The sequence below is a fragment of the Carcharodon carcharias genome, chromosome 21 (assembly GCF_017639515.1).
Source record: "Carcharodon carcharias isolate sCarCar2 chromosome 21, sCarCar2.pri, whole genome shotgun sequence".
NCBI classification, from domain to species: domain Eukaryota; kingdom Metazoa; phylum Chordata; class Chondrichthyes; order Lamniformes; family Lamnidae; genus Carcharodon; species Carcharodon carcharias.
The window spans coordinates 49,370,701-49,387,575 of NC_054487.1; the positions used below are offsets into that span (position 1 = coordinate 49,370,701).

The following is a 16,875-nucleotide window of genomic DNA, read 5'->3' on the forward strand; positions in this document are numbered from 1 at the left end:
CAGGCTTCCTAGACTGGTTTCTGGGATCAGAAGGTTGTCCTCTGTTGAGAGGCTGAATAAATTAGGCCTATACTCTCTGGAGTTTTAAAGAATGAGGTAACCTCATTTAAACATCAAATCTCATTTAAACATACAAGATTCTGAAGGGGGTTGGCGCAGAGGCTGTTTCCTCTGGCTGAAGAATCTAGAACAAAGGGGTAAAATTTCAGGATAAGAGGTCCATCATTTAGGAATGAAATGGGAAGAGGGGAAATTTCTTCACTCAGTGGGTTGTTGATCTTTAGAATTGTCTACCCCAGGGGGATGTGGGTGCTCCATCATTGAGTATATTTAAGGATGAGATAGGTAGATTTTTGATCTCTCAGGGAATCAAGAGATATAGAGAACAGGCAGGGGAGTGGAGCTGAGGCGGAAGGCCAGCCTTGATTGTATTGAATAGTGGAGCAGTCTCGAGGAGCTGTATGGTCTACTCCTGTTCTTATTTCTTATGTTATGCTGTCACTTTGTCGTATTTTATCATTTCATGAATGAATCAACATAGTCTGTGTAGCACTGCTTCAAATTATTTTTTACCCCCAGAGCTGCACAGAAAAGACAGACATGCGAAAAAAGGGCAAACCAAACAAATCTGGGGATTTTAATTGGTCAAAAATTCCTGATTTTGATACACCAGAAGAAAATCATGAATGATCAAAAAATGGCATAATTTAAACTTTCACAAAGACAAATGAAAATAAATAAGAGGAAGCTGATAAGGACTAGAAAGTCAATTTCATCCACATAACCACTGATGCTAGGACCGCCCTGGATTATCCTTACAGTAAAGTCCTGCCTTTCGTGACTTCCTTGTTCATGTTTTCACTTGTCCATGCTTTGTGCTTTGTACACCACATCATCCATCGCATGAGCAATGTTTGTTTATCTGCTTTTGAAATGTCTGAATATCTGCACTGATTCTTTGACAAGTACATCCTTTGAGCACAGCTCGAGTATGGGATCATTTAATTTACCCTAAGATATCATTTTCATCATTAATTAATTTTGCAAAAGATCTTTGAAAGCTGAGGGAGATATACCCTGGCAAATTGAACACTGTTAGACGTGATGTCTGGAGTATTGTAACATCAGTATGGAACTCTGGTGGATTGGAACGGTGTGTTAAAATGGAAGATACAGCAAGTAATTTTTGGGGTCAGTTACTCACGGAGTACACTTACTGATGTCTTTGTGAGTTTATTCAATTGGCCTTTGAAATCAGCTTTCTTGCTGATATTATCACCATAATATTTCACCATTATCCAGGAGCTCTGGTAGCAGTGTATGTGAACATGCAAACATACAAATTAGGAACAGGAGTAGGTTATTTGGCCCTCAAGTCTGCTCCAGCATTCAATAAGATCACGGTTGACCTCATTTTAACCTCAACTTCACATTCTTGCCTACCCCCAATAACCTCTCAATAACCTTGCTTAAATGGATCTATCTACTTTTGCCTTAAAGATATTCAAAGTCTGCCTCAACCACCTTTTGAGGAAGAGAATTTCAAAGTCTCACAACCCTCTAAGAGAAAATTTTTTTCCTTATTTCTGTCATAACTGGATAACCCCTTATTTTTAAACAGTGGCCCCTAGTTCTAGATTGTCCCACAAGAGGAAACATCCTGGTCACATCCACCCTGTCAAGTCCCCTCAGGATCTTACATGTTTCAAGTCACCTCTTACTTTCTAAACTCCAGCAGATACAAGTCTAGCCTGTTCAGCCTTTCCTCATTAGACAACAGACCCATTCCAGGTATTAATCTAGTAAGCCTTCTCTGAACTGATTCCAAAGCATTTACATCTTTCCTTAAAGATGGAGACCAATACTCTACACAGTACTCCAGGTGTGGTTTCACCAATGCCCTGTATAACTGAAGCATAACCGCCCCCTACTCTTGTATTCAATTCCCCTTGCAATAAACAATAACATTTTATTAGCTTTCCTAATTATTTGCTGCATCTGCATATTAGTCTTTGACAATTCATGCACTGGGACACCCAGATCCCTCTGAATCGCATAGTGCTGCAATCTCTCAACATTTAGATAACATGCTTCTTTTTTATTTGTCCTGCCAAAATGGTCAACCTCACATTTTCCCATGTTAAACTCCATTTGCCAAATCTTTGTCCACTCACTTCATCTATCTATATCCTTTTGTAGCCTCCTTATGTCCTTTTCACAACTTACTTTCCTACCTATCTTTGGGCCGTCAGCAACCATACCATCAGCCCCTTCATCCAAATCATTTATATAAGTTGTAAAGAGTTGAGGCCCAGCACAGATCCCTGTGCACACCACTCGTCACATCTTGTCAACCAGGAAATGACCCATTTATGCTGACTCTCTGTTTCCTGTTAGCCAGCCAATCTTCTATCTATGCCAGTATGTTACCCCCTACACCATGAGCATTTATTTTCTGCAATAACCTTTGATGAGGCACCTTATCAAATGCCTTCTGAAAATCTAAGTACAGTACATCCACCTGATCCCCTTTATCCACAGCGTTGTTACTTTTTCAAATAACTCCAATAAATTGGTCAAACATGATTTCTCGTTCACAAAACCATGCTGACTCTGCCTGATTACCTTGAATTTATTCAAGTGCCTTGTTATGGTGTCTTTAATAATAGCTTCTAACATTTTCCCGATGACAGATTTTAAGCTAACTGGCCTATAGTTTCCTGCTTTCTGTCTCCCTCCCTTTTTGAATAAATGAGTTACGTTAGCTATTTTCCAATCTAATAGAAGCTTCCCTGAATCTAGCGAGCTTTGGAAAATTAAAACCAACACACCAACAATCTCAGTAGCCACTTCTTTAAAGACCCTAAGATGAAATCCATTAGGACCAGGGGACTTGTCAACCTGCAGTTCCAACAATTTGCTAAGTACCACTTCCCTGATGATTGTAATTTTTTTGAGTTCCATCCTTCCAATTCCTGACTTACAGCCATTTCTGGGATGTCACTTGTATCCTCTATAATGAAGACCAATGCAAAATACCTGTTCAATTCATCTTCCATCTCCTTCTTTTCTAATATTAACTCCCCAGATTAATTTTCTACAGGACCAATACTCACTTTGTTAACTCTTTTCTTTTCTAAGTTTCTACAGTAACTTTTATATTTCTAGCTAGCTTTCTCTTGTGCTCTAATTTTTCCCTCCTTATTAATCTTTTAGTCATTCTGTGCTGTTTTTTATATTTTGTCCAATCTTCTGACCTGCCACCCATCTTTGCTCAATTATTTGCTTTTTCTCTAAATTTGACGCTATCTTTAACTTTCTTAGTTAACCATGGTTGGTGGGTCCTCCCCTTTTGTTTCTTGTTGGAATGTTTGTGTATTCTGAAATATCCCCTTAAATGTCTGCCACTGCATCGCTATTGACTTATTATTTAATCTAAATTGCCAGTTCACTTTTGATAGCTCTGCTTTCATGCCCTCATAATGGCCCTTATTTAAGTTTAAGATACTAGTCTTCGGCCACTCTCCTCTCACTCAAATTGAATGTAAAATTTAATCATGCGAGTAGATATACTGTAATGAGAACAAGCTGCTGAAAAGGGGTGAGGCAGTGGTGTAGTGGTATTGTCACTAGGTTGGTAATCTAGAGGCCCAGGGCAATGTGCTGGGGACTTGGGTTCAAATCCTGCCATAGCAGATGGTGGAGTTTGAATTCAATAAAAATTGAATAACAAAAATTAAAAGATTGTGAAACCATTGTTGTAAAAGCCCATCTGGCTCACTAATGACTTTTAGGGAAGGAAATCTGCTGTCCTTACCTGGTCTGGCTACATGTGACTCCAGACCCACACCAAAGTGGTTGACTCTTAAATGCCCTCAAGGGCAATAAATGCTGGCCTAGCCAGTGACACCCACATCCCAAGAATGAATAAATTTTTTAAAAACTGCCCAAACCAATGCTGCCCTCGCATAGCTGGAACCTATCTAATTGAGCCCATTCAAAAGCATGTTCCTCCTTCGTGATTTTGCCATTTGCGAGGTTTCACAGGAATGTTTTACTGTTTTCTAATTAAGCACTGAGGAAATTGATCAGTAGATGCTACAAAAAAATTGCCTATCTCCAAAATCTTTGGTCTTGGGATCCTAACGTTCACAAAATATCTAAACATTTAATGATAAATAATTTCAAAATTAAGCTCCAAATTCAGTTTTTGCCTGTAAATATAACAAAGATTTTACAATGTTGCCCTACATTGATATGGATCTCACTGTAATCAATTCCAAGTTTTACAACAGCTCTCAGCTAAACAGAACTCTGCACTGCAGCTACTGAATCTCGAAATCTAATTGGTCCAAAGGACAGAAATTAATTGTGTCTGTTATATGTTCATTTTAATTTATAAAACTGCAGAGAAATACCTGATGGCAGATGTTGCAAAGACCTGGCCATTTGATCCAACACTGAGCACTATAATGGATGCAATCACTACAATCAAATCTGCAAATCAAAATCAAGCATGCCAATTAGTTGCAAATATAACATGATAAAGAAATTACTTTATTCCTTTCAAGATAATGCCTCAAAAAATTAATTATATCAGTAGTAAACATTCAAAAACAACACTTGGAACAATTTTCAGATAACAATTCCGGACCATTGTAAGCTATAGTTTCTAATTTATTTCAATCCCAATGGAAATTACAACTTATAAATAGTAAAAACATGTCTCGAATTTCACCCAAGTTATATTTTACCCCTACAGCAATTGAAAGAACAATCAAGGAGCCTATTCTCATATTCTTCTAGGACACTGGAATGGCCTGGCTTTTGCTTTTGCTAGATTTACTTTCTTTACCAAGATAATGGGTGGAATTTTCCGCACCTCAGCGGCAGGAATCGTGGCAGGCGGGAATGTAACATTGGACGTGAAGCCAAAAGTTCGTTATCTGTCGGCAGGAAAATAAGTTCGAAATTTCCCCTCAGGACGTTCATGGCGGCCTAATGACAGATTAACTTTCCCACTGATCCATGTCAGGAACCACATTTGCATACATTAGGATGTCATGAATACTCACTAAAATCATAAATCACGTTCTCCCTCCTAATTTAATGCCACAGCAGCGAATAATTAGACAGGTCTGAGTTATGACCGGATAAAAATAGCATGCACCTCCCCACCTTCACTTCATTTGCCACTTTGAGCTGTGTATACATTGTCAGGGTGGAAAATCAAAGCCAGTCCTGGGGCTCTACATGCCATGCTATAAGGCTATGCATGGCGTAATACAGGGAGGGGAACTCAAAGTTCCACTGGGGGTGGTCTCAGTATGTGACAGTACAGGTGGCCTCAAGATGGGGAGGAGTGAGGTCCACATGGGGCATATGGACACCGACAGTGATGGGTTCAGGGGAGAGGGTAAGGAGGTCCTCAAGAATTACAATGGGTTCCAGGGTTACTGGGGAAGGAAGGAGAGTGAAGGGAAGGAGGTCTATCTCACATCATGGGGTTTTTGGATGATCGGAGGGACTTTCACGGTGACTGGGGAGGGAGGTTGGAAGCTGATCTCAAAGTAAAAGTGCAGCGCCACCATGTTGACTGCCCAATAGAATGATGCAGTTAAAAAAAACCCTTAGAAAACTTTGCCATGGATCAAGGCTGTCAGCTGAAAATACTTATTGAAAAGTTAATGAAGCAGGAACACAAAATCACAGTGCGCTTTAATGCTAGGGTTTGGGGTCATATTTGAATTGGTCTCATTGAGCCTTTTGCCATCACAGGAATGTGAGAAGGGAAGAGGGATCACACCACCAAGGGAGCACAGCTGCAGGACATATGCCATTTGCAAGGTGGCCCATGAGGCTCTGCACGGAGCATTGTGGAATAGACATGGCTTCCAGGACACAAGGCTTCCAAAGATACCAAAAGTGCAAGGCAGGGGTGAATTCAAATCCAAATGCAGTAGCCTGACAGTGCCTTGGATGAGTCTGAAATCACATAGCTAAGCGCAACCCTCTCTAATCCTATTTGTGATCATGCTGTCAAGTTGCCAGAGAGATTAATAGGCATAGATGATTCTTGAGTTAGCTCCTCAGGTGGAAGGGTAGATTGGGGAATGGCACATATCTAATGAGCACAGCCCAACGCTTCACACTGGTTTTCAGCCTTGGACTGCAGACTAAGTTGCATTCAGTTGTTTGCATTCAGGACCTATCTGGCCCCAGGAAGGAGAAAGAGTGCAGAATGGAGGCTGCACACAATGCTGCCTTTTTGATGGCAGTGTTCAGAATAAGGACAAGAAAAAGGGTCCGTTGCCACCTGGCAGGGTTTAGAAAAAAACGAAGGCCTGAGGTGCATGATCCGGGGGGACCCAGGAACACCCAGAGGCTGGAGAGCTGAGACCCATCCCATGGAAGCGACTGGTGCAACCCAGGGTGTACCAAAGAAAACTCTCATTTTTGGAGATAACCAAGAGAGGGCCACAGATGCCTTTGCTTGTCAAGGGATGTGATGGCTCATTTCTGCCACATTCTTGGGGAGGATCTGACACCACATGGACTGGGAGGCCATCCCCTGCCAGCGGCTGTAAAGGTGATTGCTGGACTCAATCTTTTGTAAGCAGTTCATTCCAGGGATCCTGGGAACCTATGCGGCATATCTCAGTCCTCCACACATAAATGTATAGAGGACGTTATGGATACCCTTTATAGTAAGGCACATCATTACATCCAGTTCACAATGAAGTCAGCCAGCCCGCTAGATTTCTGGGATTTACAGCAATATCCGGCTTCCCACAAGTACAGGCTGCCATAGATTGGACACATGGTGCTTTATGAGCTCCGTGGCAGCAGCCACTGATCTTCCGCAACAGGAAAGGGTTCCACTCCCTCAATGTGCAGCTGGTCTGCGATCATCAGAAGATCGTGCATGTTTGTGCAGGTTCCCTGGGAGTTCTCACGACTCTTACATCTTGAGTCACTCTCAAGTACCACAGATCTTCGAGGGCCTGTGGCGCTTACATGGTTCACTGCTCATTGACAAAGGGTACCTGCAGAAGACTTGGCTTATGACACCAGTGTGTCATCCTCAAAGCGCCTCAGAGGAGAGATACTACTGTGATACAATCTGTGACAAGGTCCAGCATAGAGCAAACCATTGGCATTCTGAAGATGCACTTCCGATATTTGGACCATTCAGGTGGTGCTCTACAGCACTCTCCACAGAGGGTGTCCCATATCATCATAGTCTGCTGTGCAATGCACAACCTGGCACCTCAAAGGAGTGATCACTTGCAAGAGGATAATGTGGAAGAAACAGATATTTTCTCTTCAAGAAAGACTTGGAAGGGACGGGACCTGAAGAGGGCCAGGATGGAGATGTTCCACATGAGGATGTCATCACAGTCGTACGACACGAAAGAGGTGCCTGTGACATGCTGATTGCCACTAGGTTCCAGGAGGAGAAAGGTCCACACGCGATGACAAGTGTGCATTTCTCCTGTCCTTTAGAAGCATGGAAGTAATCAGAAAGTCCTTTCAAACTGTCAACATCTCGAGGAAGCTCAGCTTTCAACCCTCATGGATCACAAAGATTTCCGCATTGGAAAGGTCTGCATCCAATGCTGCCTGTGCCACCTGTGCAATGTGAAAGGCAGTAAACCAGCGCACAACCTGAATCGACTGCACATTGTGCCGTCTTTGCCACCATCGCCATCATGATTCAGCGGCCATTTAGATTTTAACTTGGACACAGTGAACATAATGCATCCAGGAAATGTGTTTTCACAATCTCAAGGAACACAGCTCAGTGCTGATGCCACAACATTAGATGTCACCTTCTAAGGCACAGGAGCACACATAATTCTATTGAGTGCTGCAAAACTTAACATTTCTGTATCTACATGCACTTTCAGGCTTGGGCTGACACATCTCCCTTAGATGACACAAGGGACAAGTAACTAACATGACTTTGCAAAACATGACATAAATCTGAGGAACATGAAGGCAGACCATTGAGGAGTGGGAGCTGAGGTCAACCTTGAAATAAGACAGCAAATAAGCAAAAGGCATTCACATCCTGAGAAGTTGGGTGATAAAATCAAATTACCTTTGCAAATATATACAGTGAATGAGCACCCATGCCACCAGTGTGCATTCATAATTCCTTAACTTTACACACTATACCGCTACGCTTGGGCGCAGCCCTGACATCCGCAGCAGAGATGGAGGCAACTCGCTGACCACTATGCCCTGTTGTCTGAGATGACTTTGGCGGGTGTCTTCTGGAGGCCCAGGGCCCTACTTTGGGTCTCCTGCTGTGAGACAATTGCACCCTCCTCAGCATAAGCACCTGGAGCTGATGGGGCCACAGACAAAGGGGATTGGGAGTGGCTGGACACCCTTGGAGGCTTCTGTGTGGATGGTCCTGGGGTATCCGGTCCACGCGCCTCCGCTCTTTGGGTGCCCAAGGGCCCCTGCCTGACTCCCTGAGGAGAGGGGACGCTTGGAGGGAGATCGGGGTGCCCCTTTCCCCTCTCACCTAGCCACTGATGAATCCCACCAATGCTTAGAGTGATGGAGTGCAGGGCAGTGGTCTCCAAGGTGGCCACCACCATACCTATGGAGAGCTCGACGCATTTGCATGCTGGAGTCACAATGTTGGAGAGAACGCAGACTGACTCCTCCATCCTTCATTCCAGTTTGGTGACCACCTCTGACAACTCTGCCTGATGTTCCCCTGCCTGTCTTTGTATTCCCAGCATGTGTGCAATGGCCAACTGCAGAGGCTCATTATCTGACTCATCTCAGCAGGGGCCTGTCCTCCAGCAGTCCTCCGAGTGCCAGAGACCTGGGCTGTCACTGCCTCCAACTGCTCGGGAGATGTGTCCATGAGGTGTTCTCCAGATAGTGAACCCAAGCTAAATCTAGATGTAGGAAGCACTGGGGTGTGTGTATTTGTGCAGGCGGAGGGTGCAGATGAACGCAGTGATGGCTCGACATCTATTGGGTCCTCAGCATCATTATCTAAGGTGGACTTGGGCTGGGGCTGAGGGGCTGGCTGGAGGTTTGTTTTGGGCTGCTCCTGTTGGTGCCTGGAAGAGACAGAAGATAGAATTAGTTTCTGAGTAGGCAGAATCCAACATTACACTTAACTCACTGTGAAGGTCATGATGTGTCCAATTAATGGAAGGTTCATCCATACTTCTTTGCTGGGAGAGGCTGATCTCGCCTTCACCACAGGATCCCTGTCCTCCCCCTGCAAACTTGGCTTCTTTCTCCTTGAATGGCGTCAGCTCCAGTATCTCAGGGGTCCCCCATCAGTCTGGGATCTCTCCCTCTTGTTGTGGACTAGCTTTGCCTGTATGAAGACAGTTGGAACAGAAGGTGATGAAAATAGATGGCTACAGAAGTTGGGAAGCATGCATGGCTGCTCTGTGTACTGTGCCCTACCCTGTAAGAGCAGAAGATGTTGAGTGTGCAGGATGATATATGAGATGGTGATGATGTTGAAGTGTGTGTGAGGCATTCAGTGCACATGTCTCTTCTACTAATAATGTGTGAGATCCCTGTTGGCTGTACCCCTAAGAGTGCCTGATGCCCTTATGAAAGTGTGACTCTAGAGTGAGTAGAAGGTAGACTTACCCTGGCGGAGTGGTTTAGATGATTCATCCTCTTACTGCACTGCAGCTTGTTTCTTTTCTGTGTGCCATGGGTACAGACATCTCTGGTGACCTCCTCCCAGGCCAGCGAAGTCAGGTTGGTCACCCTCCTGCTTCCATCCCTCAGGAAGAGGACATCTTAGCGTTCGCACATGGCCTAGAGGAGAGTCATCAGGGAGTCGTGATTGAGTGGAGGCACATAGGGATTGCAGGCTTGCTTCTCCTGGAGGACATTGCATTCGGCCACACTACACAGTTGGCCTGCATTGAGTGAATGTATGCTAGGACATTGCTTAAATATGGCGCCAGTAACTTCGACCCTATGCGGTAATGGCAGGCGGATGAATCAGTGCCCACCGTCACACGATTCGGCAAGCAGCTCATTGATGCAATTAATCAGCTTTCAAGTGGAAGATCAGCCGTGAGAACCCGCCCCGCCGATCAGCAGGAAACCCGCTGACTATCCAGCCCACCGCCACACTAAGTCTGAAAAACGGAAAATTCGCCCAATGTTAGTGTGAGGACATTTAGTGTATTCAAAGCTTTATTCTATGTCATTCAACTATTCCACATCTGTCACTGAACCTTTTTACAATGCAATAGTAAATCTATACTGTTTGCAGTTTTTCTTATATTTTGGTATTTGTCACAAAGTCAGATACTTATGCAGAACCTCAGGATATTTTCTGATGATAATTATCTCAAGAAAGCATATGTGGCTTTGATTTAAATATCGGTGGTTAAAGTTAAGATAATTGAAAGAAACTCCTTGAAATCCTTACCTATAATTGAAATAGGTTTTCTGGCAAACCGAATCCTTCCTTTAACACCAACATATTTACTTCTGCAGCCTGCAGACCACAGTCGTACCATATATTCAGCGCCGAAAAATACCACTAACACAATTTCCTAAGTAAAGACAAAAAAACTGTTGAGAGTGGATCAATTTTGGTGCATGCAACATTGAAATTACTGCTTATTACATTATTGGACAAAGGCTCAATACATTGTTAGGGCATTTTAGCAGCGGCATTAACCCTTAACAAGTTCAAATTGCTGTCAGAGGAGTATCATGAGAATATATTGTTCCACTAATATTGCCAAGAGCAATTTCCAGATTTAATTCTAGGGATAACCTTTATGCAGTTCCACATTCCAATATCTGCAATGCTGTACAGTTTAAAGCAATTCATTTTACATAAAGCACACACTGCAGAAGACACTTATAATTCTACTTTTAAATTACATCTGATTTCTTTTTCTGTTGATCCTTGAATATTCTGTTTGCTTGTTATTTTTTTCTATTTTCATATTCCTCAACTTTCCTCTAAATACACTTATTCTTTCCTTGTGTGTTAATTAGCTCTTTGTAATATTTTTTCTTTTTTGGTTAATTCATACTACCAGTTTATTTAGCATTTAAACTGAATTATCATAATCTTTAAGTGCTCATTTTTTTTGCTACCTTTTCATTTTCTTCTATTATCATAATGTCTCTCTTCTTGCGACTTGATACGACTGCAGTGGGCCAAAGCTTATCTTTGGTGCCTATCACCAAATTTAATGTTAATGATACTAGGCTGAATAATACGGGGGGCAGATGGCAACCGCCCCCCCCCCACCCCCCCAACCTCCCCACCCAACCCCCCCGGGGAGTAAAGTTCTACAGCCATAACATGCTGTAGGTGGGCTTAACAATGGCCAAATGGGACCTCCACCCCTCACTGGGGAGGAAGTCCCGCCCTCCAGAGCTGTTGGCCAATTGGATAGTGGTTACTACCAGGACTGCAAGAAGAAGATTCCAGGGTTTTGGGCAAGGAGGCTTTTGGCTGGTCAGGGAGGGTGCAGGAGGGATGATGGGATTAGGTTTAAGGCTGGTGGGAGTGTAGGAAGAAAGGAGGGTTTCGATCTGAGGGGGGGTTGCCCCCGATCTGCAAAGGGCAGCTCCTGAAGATCGAAGCCCCCTTCCTTCCCGCCCATTGAAGGTTGCATTTAAAAGGTCAGACTGCAACTCCACCCAGCTGCCCTTGCCAAACATTGTATGGCATGGGCAGTGTATTATCAGGGTCAATTGGCTTGGTAACAAGCCTAATTAACCCTTGATTACTTATTTGAATATGGTGGGCGGGCTGCCGATTTCATCGCCCACCCACTCCCCTGTATTATGGGCGTGAGCTCGAGAGTGGGTTGGAAGGTGGTGGGGTGGGCATTCACCCTATTTTACATGTCCAACCTGCTGGAAATATGCCTGGCGAGGGCACGTAAATGCAGCCCACTATGTATTAAACATGTAAATTTTGTCGCAACATTTACATTCATTACAATTGCTAGTTTTTAAGCCATACCTCTTCAGATCTATGCTAAATGAATTCTACTAGTAGTTGGTGCACAGAATACAAAATCTCATTTTCAGTACCTGGGTTTCACTATCAGGCAGGAAGAAGTGCATTCTAGCTTAAATGATACATAAGACCTGCCTACAGGAATGGCTGGTGACACAGAGCTCAAGAAAAATCTAGCTCAAAAATGTGGTAGCCCATGCAGAGTAAGACATTGGTTAACTTTATCCATGTTATACCAATATAAAGTATTTTATCCCATAGTGCTCTAGAAGAAGCTTTAATATATCCTATATTTTATGTAGTTCCTGTGCTGGTGGCAGCTGGAAGAAGAACAAGCAGACTTTTTTAATACATTTTTTTTCTATTTGGTGTCAGTGTCCACAATAAATTAATTGCATGCAACCAATAAATCCAAGGAACAGTATTCAGCCAACACATCCAGATTTTCCTAACAGTCTAGGAAAACATTTTTGTTTGTATTTCAGATTTTCAGCATCCACAGTAGTTTGCTTTTGTATTTCCTATCAGTATAGTGCCTTTATTTGTCAATAGCATTCAATTTTCCTCATGGGCTAAGAGGAGCAACTCATAAATCAGCATCATCTGAATTACCAGCCAGAGCAAAGTTGCATAATGTAGAGTCCCTAGATATTAGAAATTCTTATTGCAAGAGACTCTGAATTCTATTAATTAAAATTTGTGATGGAGGACTTGACTACGACTCTCAAGCCTGCATGTATCAAATTGCATCCCCAATTTCAGTAACTATTTATTTCTCGTGACAGCAAGTTCATAATTCAAGCACAGCAAGAAGATTCAATTTCAGAATTTCATGACAAATGCAGCCTTTGTCTGCATTATCCACATCTGAACACAAACAAAAAAAAACCTGATCTGTCATTCCAGGCATAATCAATCCTTTCATTGAATTATTTCAACAAAATTTCAAAGTATTTTGGATTCACCAAAAAGATCTTTCTCATTGAATTAAATCAAATCAATCTGATATAGCACACAATTGAAAAAAAAAGTCATCATTATGGATCTTCAAACCTTGTGGAATTTCTTAGCCAAAAGGAATGGATTGGCTTTCCAGTTGAACACTAGCTTTTAGTTACGCGAGGCACAAATAGTGAGGCCCAAAATTTCATTGACCAGGGCTTTGGTCTAATTCACTAAATTTGGGACATTCTTCGATGCCATTTCCAATGCCATGTTGTTCATTATTTTCTAAGTGTGTTTGCCTTGCGTATATTTTTCTTGGTGTGGGGAGAGGGGTGCGGGGGAAGAGGGGTGTTCTGTTGAAGAATTCAAAAATTATCCATCAATTGATGTCTCATGGAAACAATAAAATTGACTTGGCTGGATTCAAAGGAATGATAATAGAATCAGATAGTGCAGGCGGTCATCATTCGACCTATCATGCCTGCTCTGGCTCATTGAAAGAAGTAATCAGTAGGTCCCATTTCCCTGCTTGCATAGCTTTGCAACTTTCTCCTGTTCAAGTCTTTGTCCTTTTAATGTTACTATTGAATCTGCTTCGACCTTCTTTGAGGCAGTGCATTACGGATCATAGTAACTTGCTGTGTAAAACTATTCTCCTCCCCATTCGTTATTTAGCTAATCATCTGTGGCCTCCGGTTACTGACCCACCAGCCAGTGGAAAGTTTCATCCCATGCATTCTATCAATACCCATCAGATTTTTCATAGTTCTATTAAATCATTCCGTAACTTTCTCTGCTCTAAAGAGAACAACTACAGTTTCTCTGGTCTGTTCACATTATTGAATCCTTTCGTCCCTGGTAGCATTCTATAAATTTCCTATGCACTCTCTCCAAGGAATTGGCATTCTTCCTGAAGTGTGATGCCCAGAACTGGACACAATACGCCAGCTGAGGCCTAACCAGTGTTTTGTAGCATAACTTCTTTGCCTTTGGGTTCTATGCTGCTATTCATAAAGCCAAGAATACCCTTCAGGAGCCTGCATGGATATGGGCGTGAATTGAAGATGAGTGTCTGGAAATCGTCTCTGAATCCCAATGCCTTCGGGAGTGGTGGGAATTTTCAAAGTGAGGATGGTGGGGAGGAAATCAGGGACCTAATAGCTTCCAATTAATAGTCTGTTAGGCTCACTGAGGGGCTGGTTAATGGGCCAAGAAGGAGGAGTCAGGAATTTTCAAAGAGCAGGGCTGGGGGAGGTCCTGTGCACGTTAAGTGATAAGCTGTCGGGAGCAATGCGGTTGGACATTGTTTGATGCGGATAATGATTCAAAGTAAGGAAAAATAGGGTGATAGAAACAAAGTGCTTTACCTACCTTCTGGATGAATGTTTGACCACTTTTATGCTCCTTAATGGTACTAAACATCTGATTTGCTGCCTGCACCATTCAGCAAGGCAATGGCAAGCCCTGTCATGGCAGCTGTCTGTCTTACAACATTAAGAGTCTGAAGTTGCTTCCTGCCCCCATGCCGCTCCTAGCACTGCTGATTGGGCACCACACTCACCCCCAGTCCAATTAGTTGATTTACATTTGAAGATCGCGTCAGGGTCAGAACATGGTATATCCAGGCATCGGGTTCCTGACTCCGAACTTAAATCCAGCCCATGTATTTTTCTAAGCAGCCTTATCAGCTTGTCCTGTCACCTTCAAATATTTGTGTCCATAAACTCCCTTGTGCTCTAGTACTCCTTCCAAAATTGTGTCATTTAGTTTATATTGCCTCCTCATTCTGCCTTCCAAAATGCATTGCTTTTCTGTACTAAATTAAAGCTGCCATATATCTACTCATTTCACCAGACTAATTTAACATGTGAATGATATGATGCAAAGCATAACTGCAAAACCTGATGCATAGGTCACATTGATACATGGCACACTCCTGTAAGCTTGTGCTTTCAACAGAACCCCTGATTTATATGTTACACTGATATATTCAGTGAACATATATAATATATGGAGTGGGGGTTGAACCGATCAGGGTGTTTAAAATGTTAAAAGAATTTGGTAGGGTAGATGTAGAGAAACTATTTCACCTGGTGGGGTCGGGTGGTGAATCAAGAACAAGAAGACAATCAATTGAATGGTAGAGCAGCTTTAAGCCATCTCTTGTTTTTAAGTTCTTATATCCTAAGATGTAATTTGTATTCCAGCTTTAAAAAGCAGCGGAGCAGTGGATTTATGTAAATCCATGCACAGCTCTCTGTGCATTTTTATGGCATGATAATTTTAGGTGCTATAAAATTATACATTTTATTAAAAAGCTAGCAGAAAGTTATTTTTGAGTGTAAAACCAATGTATTTAATCAGATGCAATTTTTTGTATTTGTTCAGGGATGTGGGTGTCGCTGGCTAGGCCAGCATTTATTGCCTAATTGTCCTTGAGTAGGTGATAGTGAGCTCCCTTCTTGAACCGCTGCAGTTCATGTGGTGTAGGTACACCAACAGTCCTGTTAGAAAGGAAGTTCCAGGATTTTGACCCAGCAACAGTGAAAGAACAGCGATATATTTCCAAGTCAGGTGAGTGGCTCGGAGGGGAACTGCCAGGTGGTGGTGTTCCCATGTATATGCTGCCCTTGTCCTTTTAGATGATAGTGGTTGTGGGTTTGGAAGGTGCTGTCTAAGGAGCCTTGGTGAGTTTCTGCAGTGCATTTTGTAGGCAGATTACACTGCTGCTACTGTGCGTCGGTGGTGGAGGGAGTGAATGTTTGTGGATGGGATGACAATCAAGCGGGCTGCTTCGGCCTGCATTGGGTCAAAGCTTCCTGAGTGTTGTTGGAGCTGCATTCATCCAGGCAAAGGGACAGTACTCCATCACACTCCAGACTTGTGGCTTGTGGATGGTGGGCAGGCTTTGGGAAGTCAGAAGTTGAGTTATTCGCAGCAGGATTCCTAGTCTCTGGCCTGCTCTTATAGCCACAGTTTTCATATGGCTAGTCCAGTCAGTTTCTGTTCAATGGTAACCCCCAGGATGTTGATGCTGGGGGATTCAGCAATGGTAATGGCATTAAATGTCAAAGGGTGATGATTAGATTCTCTGTTGTTGGAGATGATCATTGCTTGGCACTTGTGTGTCATGAATCTTACATTCCACTTGTCAGCCAAGCCTGGAAATTGTCCAGGTCTTGCTGCATTTGGACATGGACTGCTTCAGTATTTGAGGAGTCACGAATGGTGCTAAACATTGTGCAAGCAACAAACATCTCCACTTCTGACCTTATGATGGAAGGAAGGTCATTGATGAAGCAGCTGGAGATGTTTGGGCCAAGGACATATCCCTGAGGAACTCCTGCAGTGATGTTCTGGAGCTGAGATGAGTGACCTCCTACAAGCACAACCATTTTCCTTTGTGCTAGGTTTGACTCCAACCAGCAGAGACTTTTCCCCCTAATTCCCATTGACTCCAGTTTTGCTAGGGCTCCTTGATGCCAAACTCTGTCAAGCGCAGCCTTGGTGTTAAATGCAGTCATTCTAACCTCACCTCTGGAGTTCAGCTCTTTTGTCCATGTTTGAACCAAGGCTGTAATGAGGTCAGTAGCTGAGTGGCCCTGGCAGAACCCAAACTGAGCGTCAGTGAGAAGATTACTGCTAAGCAAGTGCCACTTGATAGCACTGTTGATGACCCCTTCAATCACTTAACTGATGATCGAGAGTAGATTGATGGGGCAGTAATTGGCCAGGTTGGATTTGTCCTGCTTTTTCAACCTGGGCAATTTTACACATTGCTGGGTAGATGCCAGTGTTGTAGCTGTACTGGAATAGCTTGGCTAGGGGTGCAGCAAATTCTGGAGCTCAAGTCTTCAGTACTATTGCAGGAATATTGTCCGGGCCCATGGCCTTTGCAGTATCCAGTGCCTTCAGCCATTTCTGATGTCACG

The 16,875-nt window shown here is 43.1% G+C and overlaps 1 protein-coding gene across 1 annotated transcript in view; it reads right to left on the reverse strand.

Annotated features, from left to right (window-relative positions):
• LOC121293060 (potassium voltage-gated channel subfamily KQT member 1-like) overlaps positions 1 to 16,875 on the reverse strand; it is a 617,066-nt gene that overhangs the window by 454,513 nt on the left and 145,678 nt on the right. The window contains exons 3-4 of the mRNA XM_041215653.1: positions 10,439 to 10,565; positions 4,419 to 4,497 (exon numbers count right to left, since the gene is read on the reverse strand). Of these exons, the coding sequence (XP_041071587.1) occupies positions 4,419 to 4,497; positions 10,439 to 10,565 (206 nt within the window). The remainder of the gene's footprint in view (positions 1 to 4,418; positions 4,498 to 10,438; positions 10,566 to 16,875) is intronic.